Source organism: Gadus morhua, chromosome 23, assembly GCF_902167405.1.
Source record: "Gadus morhua chromosome 23, gadMor3.0, whole genome shotgun sequence".
Lineage (NCBI taxonomy): Eukaryota > Metazoa > Chordata > Actinopteri > Gadiformes > Gadidae > Gadus > Gadus morhua.
The window spans coordinates 16565595-16575594 of record NC_044070.1 but is presented as its reverse complement, the minus strand read 5'-3'; the positions used below and the strand labels follow the sequence as shown (position 1 = coordinate 16575594).

General features: G+C 45.3%; 1 protein-coding gene across 1 annotated transcript in view; it reads right to left on the bottom strand.

Annotated features, from left to right (window-relative positions):
- cntnap2a (contactin associated protein 2a) overlaps nucleotides 1-10000 on the bottom strand; it is a 314072-nt gene that overhangs the window by 12964 nt on the left and 291108 nt on the right. The window contains exon 23 of the mRNA XM_030348959.1: nucleotides 4431-4524. Within this exon, the coding sequence (XP_030204819.1) occupies nucleotides 4431-4524 (94 nt within the window). The remainder of the gene's footprint in view (nucleotides 1-4430; nucleotides 4525-10000) is intronic.

Genomic DNA, 10000 nt, shown 5'->3' with positions numbered 1-10000 from the left:
CCCCTCACCCCACCCCATGTGTGATTCACTATTTTGCCCTTGCGCTACTAAACCATCCTGACGGGAGAATCGATTCAAGAATAAACCACCGTAGTGCACCCATCATTAGCCCCAAGGCCTTCCATATTTATCAGGTACACACTAAACGGTACAGTCTGTAAAACCACCTCCTAAAAACACAGGCTGGAGTCTCGCTAGAAATGTTCTCTTGTTATATCTGCAAGGAAGGCCATCATTCACGAAACACAACAGGGTTCTGGAAGACGTTATCCTGAACTCTGGACGGCAGCATGACTTCACGAGGATGGAATGATCAGTAAATGATTCACATCTGGGGGGAGTGATGCAGGGGATGCAATGTCCCAGCAGCTGACAGGACATTTCCTGGAATAAAAAAACAAAACAAAATATGAAACAGAGGCGTATGAAAACAAGAGAGATCCAGAAGAGCGAGCGAGAGATAGGGAGGGACGATTTAGTTCCTGTTCAAAGTGATATATGTCTCCTCGACAGATTGTCCGCTATATCAACACATCTTGATGCTGACAACGTTTCTCACTCCCTCTCTTCTCTGTCCGCTCTCTGGATTTATTTTAGCCCAAATAGAGCGATGCACAAATAACACCAACACCGACACCCACACCCACAGACGCACACACACACACAGACGTACACACACACAGTCACACACAGATTTGCAGTGGCAATAGGGTTAGGACACAAGGATTCTTCTCCTGGGGATGATGTATGACCCATCTCCGGTCCTCATCTATCCCACAGCAGAGACCAAGGGAGCACAGAGCCATACACAGTACATCATCCCCCACACACAGACACACACACTAACACACACACACACACACACACACGGACACACCCACACGTATCCATACACACACATCTACATACATCTTCATACATCTACACACACACACACACACACGGACACACACATCTATATCCGTACACACACACATCTACATACATCTACACACACACACATACATATCTACACACACACAAACACACTGGCCACCCACACACACTGGTATGGTATACCTGCTCTTCACAGAGCACCCCCCCCCCCACCCCCCAGAGGGATCAGACCATAAGGGGACAGATGGAGGGCCAGATATACAGGGCCACCATCTGGGGGCCAAACCTGATGTATTTATAAACCTCCCTGACAGCTTTAATCAAAGACCTCCCTCCAAGGTATGAATCACATATAACAGCATGTGACCACATTTCAGAAAATCTATATATGTTTTTGAATGCTGGAATAAAGGCTTAGAGGAGACAATGCAATAGTGAGCAGCATATTTGTGTCGAAATGCATTAGTGCGAGACGGCTTGAGGGGCTGTCTGCCTCTGCTCGTACATGTTTTGAATGCCCTACTCTTTGCTCTGTTCCCTCACTTCAACAGTCATCTCTGTTGAGCATCAGCAGTCAGGAGAGACAGAGGAGACATCTCTCTGATCCTGTGTTTGAGTGTGAGTGTGAGTGTGTGTGTGTGTCTTTGTGTACTGTGTGTTAATGTGTGTGTTTGTGTGGGAGTGTGTTTGTGTGTGTGTGTGTGCATCAACATATGTTTGTGCGTGTGTGTGTTTAAGTGCATGCACTTGTATATGTGAGGGCTTGCGTGCATACATCTCTATGTGCGTGTGTGTGCGTTTAAGTGTGTGTGTGTGTGTGTACTTGAGTGTGCGCACCATGTGCCAAACAAAGGCTCTTTGTGGCAGAAGTGAAGGGCGTGCTGTCTGAGGGGTCCGGTGTGTTTCTGGTACCGAGGCAGAACTGGAGCACGTCAGATGCACAGAGAAGGAAAAAACAATTTAAATCTCTTTGTTTCAACCGCCTCTTTTTTACTTTCCCTCCTATCATGGTGTTCATCGCCCTTATCATTGTTGTCTTCTCTCTCTTTCTCACTCCCTTCATTTGTTATTCCTTATCTCCTCGAAAATCATTGTTGCCTCTTTGGTTCCAAACCTAGAACTCCTTCCCTCTTTTTTTCCATTCCCCTTCCCCAACCAAACAGTTGTACAGCCCTTGCTGTGTTTCCTAATTACTATGCGGTGTTGTGGGCTACACATGCTATCTGCTGTCTGAAACATGGTGATACACTAACCATGGCTTGCTTGTTGCCCTCTGCAGTCCTGCAAAGATGGATGCCTTCCATGTGGCCTTTCTTCTCCTTCTCTATAACATGAGCCTTTGTCTGTCTCTGCATGCGGTTTCCACCTACACCTTTCGACACAAAGTCCTCGTTTCACTCTAATTAGGAGCATGTGGACGTTTCTGTGTGCATACACGAGCAGGACTTGTGTGTTATTGTGTGGGCATACACACATACACATTCGTGTGTAATGAGTCTGCATATACGTGTGGTGAGTGCATTCATGTGTGTCTGTCTGTGTGCGCATGAATGTGTGTGTGTGTGTGTGTGTGTGTGTGCGTGAATGTGTGTTGGTGTGTGGGTATGTGTGCAGAAGTCTGTCTGCTTCCATGTGTATGTGTGTGGGTGTGTGACTGTCTATATATATATAGCCTTGTGTGTGGGTGTGTGCATGCATGCGGGTGTGAGTGCGTACGTGTGTAGAGGTGTATAGAGTGTAGCGCATGTGTGCACGTGCGTACGTGCATGTGTGTGCGTGACGGCACGCATGCAGGCATACGGCTGGCTGCCTCTTGTAAGTCGGAGTATACCCCGCGGAGACAGAGCTGCACGCTGCGGCGGTCTACAGCTAGCTGGTGGTGGCTAGCTGGTGGTAGCCGTGAAGCATGCGGTGGCCATTACTTCTGGATCACCGCTAACCTTGTCACACCACACAGAGGACAGCCCAAGAAGGATGGGAGGGAATTCACCATCAACAGTATAGACAAGATATATATATATATTATATATATATATATCCCAAGGAGACGAAGCACTGAATAAAATATAAGGATAAGCTGAAGTGGAAAGAAGAATTATAACTGTCTGGGTCACTTAAAATATATGAAGTGATTGATTTGTTCATCAACAACCAAAGGTTAACCCTAAACTTTGGTTCATCAATGGATACTATGTATGTTATTTATGGCACGTGTTGCACTCCTGAATGTCCCTTGAGGAAGGGATGGTCAAATAGTTTCTTCGCTGGTAAAATATATTTGCTCATTTTTTATTTGGGGGGAATGAGGGAGTGGGTGGTCATGAACTATGGCCTGTAAAGCCCTTTGAGACTGTAACTGTGAATCAGGGCAATATATATTAAATGTATTTGACCTGACTCAGGGGATACATTTAATGCAGGGGGAGGCAATGGTTGAAAAACAAAAAGCTAACGTTGCTTCTTGCAGTTGAGGAATTTAAATAAGAACTAAAGAAAGAGAGGCCGACATCTTGGCATTAGGCCTTGCTGCACCATTTAACAAATTAAATTAAATGGTGTCCTTTCTTTTTTCTCTCTCTCGTGAAAACATTGACGCAGAATATATACAGTAGATAATGCAGGAACTCAAGAGGACAATGGGGATTTAAATGAACTAGGTCAGAACAGGTAGGATTTGATTTGTTGCTCCATGCTTGCAGTGTCATGGGTATTGTACTAGAAAAGGCCAATAAATGTGACACAAAGTGCAAACACTGTTCTATACCGCACTCTACTGGTGAATATGTGTCACTGCAACTTATGCATTTCTCATGCGCATATTACACGTACAAATAAAAAGATAAATTGTTTCTGTAAGTGACATATTTGAAAACAGAACAGGAAGTGAACTCTTTCAGACAGATATCTACATTTATTATGCCAGTCTTTTAGGCTGGGAATCAGACGAATCTGCAAACTCGTGTTTCATTTGCTCTGACATCTGCGTCTGGCCCCCCTCCCATTCAGACAGATTTTCAGGGGTGGGCTTTTCACAGCCTTTAATCTAATGAAGGGGGTGGGGGTATGTGAGGGGTGGGGGGCGGTTTGTGATGACAGTGAAGCGCCCTAAGGGAGCGCGTTGAGGCATTTTTATAAACTACCAATATGTTTGCCACTGATGCGCCATACATTTCGTTGCTCTGATTGGTTGTAGGTCTATCCAATTGCGACCGGAGGCATTTTGTTGAGCCCCCGTCGATTACTCCCCTTGGAGATCTTAATGAATCCAAATCTATAAACGGAGAGGTTCCTGACTAATGCACATTTGCGAATAGCTTGGTCGATGTTAGGCTACCTTCCCTGTGTCTTCATTTTAATGTCAGTGTTTCAGTGGATCATGTCGTTCGTAGTTAAACAAGGGGGAATCTATAAAACATCTCAAACATATGGCAGCAGGGAGCAACAGGGCATGGAAGAAGTTGATGATCCAAAGGTGAAGAAAATGCTTTCTACGTTTTGGTGGTCATGTTTTGGTCACATTGTCACAGCTGAGCTACATTGTCGGATTGACTTACCATAGACTTTCCCCAGGAATAGCGTCTTGACCTGATTCAACTGTGTGTCTGAGGCATCCGGCAGGGTGTAAGTCACTGGGGGATAGTGGTCAAGCTGTAGGAGTGTGGGAAAGAGGTATAGAGACAGACAGAGAGAGACAGAGACAGAGACAGAGACAGAGAGACACACACACACACACACACACACACACACACACACACACACACACACACACACACACACACACACACACACACACACACACACACACACACACACACACACACATAAAGAGTTTAATTTGTGGAAGAGATTTCTTAACAGAAAGGCAAGACAAGGTCACACAGAGCAAGTCACAATTTAGTGAAAAATCTCATTCAAAAGTGACATTTAAACAGAATTAGTCACTGAAAGACAAAGTGGGAAAATTGCAATCAGTGAATAGAAGGCTCTTATTTTGGGAGGGTGCTTATTTTGAAAAGCGAGCGCAGCTTAGACATTATGTAAAAAAAACAAAAGGGGCCTTGACATCAATCTCAAGATGTTCTGGGAGCCAGTGTAATGATCTAAGACAGCAGTTGAAATGCTTTCCTGGTTCTAATCCATCTGCTCCAGCAGGGGTTATGCGTGCAACTTTTTTTCTGGGGTTTCTTTTGGGCGGGCAATTTGCAATCCCGCTGAAGCCGTTTTATGCCCGCCTGCTGTTCAACTGATAGAAACAATACAATAATTATCGTAAGCTGCACGGCAGAAAAAAGGGTTGACTTGAAAATAACCCTTAGAAAAATACAAAGCAAAAACTGCTCTTTAACCTAAGTACGCACAAGATTAAAATGCTAAATTAAAGCGTTATTATTGACACAACTACAACGGAATTAGGACACTCAAAATAGATTTATGTCGTACCCTTGTGGTGCAAAAATGTAATTCACTTTGAGTCTTCAAATTATAGCGCATTGGCGGCCCCAAGTGGCGTCCTGGGGGTAATTACAAGCACCACTCTATTGCTTCAGAACAAAAATAAATGAACCTGGGTGTTCATCACGTTAGGACTGATTAGTACTCATTACACATCTCATCTAATGCTGGAATGAGCTCCAGTTCGCACATTTGATCCAATTTACTTGTGTATCAAATTTGCATCCACTATGTAAATGTATATTTTTGGCTCATCCTGAAGGAATCCTTGAAGCACTGTATGTAATTGACAAGATATCATTGAGTTTATCAGTGTAATTATTATTAATTTTACCAGGCCGGTAGCGGATGCACGCAAACCCGAAACATGAATTTTCATTAAGGAACTTGAAAACAATCTCTCACTGATTAAACCTGATAAATAATTGCACACCATTCGCCAGATGCAATTTCCGCATTCTACAATGGCTTCAATAGCATTTCCCCAAAGAAATTAAGGCCAGGTAGAACACAATAACTTTCACCAAATGAATTATCAGCGGAGGATGAGACAGAGAGAGAGGGAGAGACGGGGAGAGAGAGCTGGAGAGGGAAAGAGATAAAGGGGGAGAGAGCGAGAGAGAGAGAGAGAGAGAGAGAGAGAGAGAGAGAGAGAGAGAGAGAGAGAGAGAGAGAGAGAGAGAGCGAGCTGGAGAGGGAAAGAGATAAAGGGGGAGAGAGAGAGAGAGAGAGAGAGAGAGAGAGAGAGAGAGAGAGAGAGAGAGAGAGAGAGAGAGTGAGAGAGAGAGGGAGAGTGCGAGAGAGAGCGAGCGAGAGAGAGAGAGAGAGAGAGAGAGAGAGAGAGAGAGCTGGAGAGGGAAGGAGATAAAGGGGGAGGGAGAAAGAGAGAGAGAGAGAGAGAGAGAGAGAGAGAGAGAGAGAGAGAGAGAGAGAGAGAGAAGTGAGAGAGAGAAACGCAAACAGGGAATATACAACTTTAATATCAGTGGGCCATAATGAACATGTTATTGCTATTTCACCCAAATTCCTAATTAGCCTGAAGGCTACGTCCCACACTGGTGAATAGAATAATTTCAACTCAGCAAATTGCTTTCAGTGCGTTCCCAAATATAGGCACGCCTCAGTCTCCGTATGGCGCTCCCACCTCTCATTCCATCTCTGACTGTACCTGTACCTCTCTCTCTCTCTCTCCCTCCCTCTCTCCCCCTCTCCCTCCCCCTCTCTCTCTCCCTCCCCCGCTCTCTCCCCCGCTCTCTCTCCCGCTCTCTCTCCCAACAATTAATGATATGGATGCAGACCAAAGCACACAAACACATGCCCGGAAGCGGGAAGTCGATTTAAAAAGATTTACCTATGTATATAGCTCGTGTGAGTGATCAAGTGGCCTGTAACACAGTGATCGGTGGCAAGTGGTATATTGACTGTACCGCCTGCCACTGTGCTCGCCAATCAAAGGGCATTCGGCTTGTTTATCATCCGAGAATACCAGCCGAAAAAGTCTTGACTTTTCCGTGCTTCCTCAAAGGAATTCCACTGAATGTGACCGGAACTAATCAAACCAAACATTGACAATCACTGCTGCAATTATCGGGAGGCTTGTCTCTTAAACTGCTGTGTTTAGTCTCCACATTAACGCTGTATTTGCATTATTGGCTACCTAAAGGTCACATAAACAAACATTTGTGGTGTGTTCAGAATAAGAATGACTAGAGTTTCCTCCCAACTGTGTTGTTACAGATGAGCTTATACCATTTATATGGCTTTTAAACTTTCCATTTAGCATCGACCTCAGAATCTTTCAGTAGGTGTAGCCTAATTAGACTTTGTGATAATCCCATTCCAAATGAGTCTGTTTCCTCGCATCACATTATAAAGATCAATGCTCTGGGAAACTAAGTTACTGTTGGTCTTTGAACATTAGCTTTTCTCCAGGGAGTGTGTACGACTCAAGAGGGTATTTTTGTTGTGAAACCTTCAAAATATGAAAAATAAACATAAAACGCTTTTCAAGGCAAATAGAAGCAGGGAGATGAGTCGGAAAAGGTCAAAAGGAGATAAAGAATCACGAAAACGGCAGGGGAGGAAGAAAAGAGTCGGGGTTGGAGTGAGTGAAGCAAGGCAGCGGACGAGGGCAGAGGAGGAGGAGGAGGAGGAGGAGGAGGAGGAGGAGGAGCAGGGGGGGGGAGGAGCAGGAGGAGGAGGAGGAAGGTTAAGGAGGAGAACTTATAACAAAGTTGAAGACGCTCCCTTTCATCTCCAGCACCCTTGCAGCGGCAGCGAGACCAATCGTACAAGAGGCCTAAAAAGGGAAGACGTGTTGAAAGTTGTGGATTAAAAACTGGGAAGTGAAAGTGCTCAACTCAACATACTGATAAACACACTGGGTGTCAGTACAGCATGTGCAGTGGGTGCACATCATTGTGTACGCCAGTGTACAAGTAGGTGAATGCGTGTTTAGGCAAAGGTGAGCGTGTGCGTGTGTGCGTGTTTGTGTAAAATAAAGGTGGACCGTATGAACGTAGGGCTGCAGCCTTTACGCATTGTTTATAGCGCACCGTGGATCCAACTGGCAGATTACCGTCACGACCTTGGCGTTAACATTCATGGTTTCACGCTCCGGTGTCTTAGCCTGCCCGGATATAGATTTCAAAGATGAGAGAAAAACACTAATCCATGTTTTGTTTGCGGGAACACCTTCAGGGTCCACTTCACCGGCTCTATCTACAAACAACCTTGTCCCTCCCCCCAAAACCCCTCCTTTATCCCCCCCGCCCGCCCCACAAAATCCCAATTAACACACACACGCCGCAACACTCGTTATCCTTGCCTTAACTTTCTGGGCAGTTAAGGGCTAAACTTACCATCTGAGGACAAAAAAGAACCTAATCGAGGCTCTCGTTTTTTTCCCTTTTTTGTGGAATTGCCAAAGGGCTGCAGATAAAGGGGTGGGCCCCGCGTTAAAAGGCCCTGACTGACTCGGATGACCCCGATGGTTTGTAATTCAGTCACACCCCAAAGACTGTGTTAAACATTTATACCATCTAGGAGAAACGGCCAAAGCTGTCATCAACCCCCAGGGAGTCCTCACAAGTCGATTGTGTGTGTGTGTGTGTGTGTGTGTGTGTGTGTGTGTGTGTGTGTGTGTGTGTGTGTGTGTATCTGTGTGTGCATTTTTGCAAAAGTGTGTGTGTGTGTATGCGTGCGCAAAAGTGTTATAAATTGGTATGTGTGATTGAGTGTGCGTGTCTAAAATGAGTGCATGTGTATGTGTATGTGTGTGTGTGTGTGTTGAGTTTGCCTGAGTATGTTAGTAAGTGCGTGTCTATGAATGTGTGCGTGTGCATGAACGTGTGTGTGTGTGTGTCCGTGCAGAATAAAAAGCACGTAATCCTGCTCTGCAATCATTTCCTGTGGCGGCAGGAAGAGATGCATTGTGGGGGATTCTCCCCACTGCGGTAATCAGTGGTGGGTAGTTGCGAAGCCGTCTCCCAGGACGATCTGAACAAATACCCGGGCATTCTGCATACATATTTCATTGTAATTCGACCTCTATGAGCTTTTACTGCTCCACCGAGTGAATGTTGGGTAAAGTTCCCCATACCCCCCCCCCCCTCCTCCCCTTCCCAGTATTCATAGGCTTGTCATTGCTTTTGCCAGAGCGGCCTAGCGAGGGATATAAAGGGACTCCTAACCGGCCCTCGCTATAGACAGTCGCGTTGTTTTCTTTGGTTTCTCCGCGATTCTGAGCAGCCCGCAATCTCTGAAGCGATCCCAAGACATACATGCTGCTACTCCCCTAATGGACGGCCCCTGCCTCTTCCGATGAAACATGTCCCACTTTGCACGGCGGGAAAAATGTTTTCCATGCAAATTCTGTCTTACTGTGTCAACTAATGGTTGGGGACAAAAATGCTAAAAAAAATTACGAGGTTCTTCATTTTTATCTTTCGTCAGCTCGAACAGAAAGTTTATCCTCCGACGCTCGCCTTTCTGCGCCCCCCACTGAACAGTATGCAGCAGTTGCACACTGTTGCATGCCATAGTAAACAGTCATGAAAAAAGAGTGGTACTTATGAAGTGCGATGAAAAGGGAGAGAGGTCTATGACAGTGGTCAAGGGTTCACTCTATTGAACCCTGCTGCAATTCACCGAGCACCCTTGCTCATAAGCCACTCTTCCATGGGTTCCCATTGAAGAAAGATACAGCGAGGAAATGTGACCGCAGACACACGCTTTGACCCCCTAAAATAAAAACAAAGACACAGACGTGGATAATAGAAGAAAGACACCGAGAAATGTTGTTGTTTCTTCGGTGGAATGAGTAAGAGTTGAGAATATACTGACCTCTAAACTTTTTTCTGTACAGTTTTCTAAAAAATTGTTCCACTCAGTGTTTCACTTTGTGGCAAAGACCCATATGTCTTATACTGAGCCAGTCAGGGCACGGCTTATAGGTATACTGAGGGGAACCATCGCAAGTACTTTAACCTGTGCAAGGTCGATGGATAGGTCTAGGCGCTGGAACTTTCTTTATGGGACATAATCCTTCTATTTTTGTCGCATCTGAAACTAATGCGCCGCGCTGAGTAGTATTCGTAATATTTCATTTCACGTAATGGTGTGTAATAGTTTGGCTGAACGCTCCATCCCTCCTTGACAAGAGGAGGCTGCG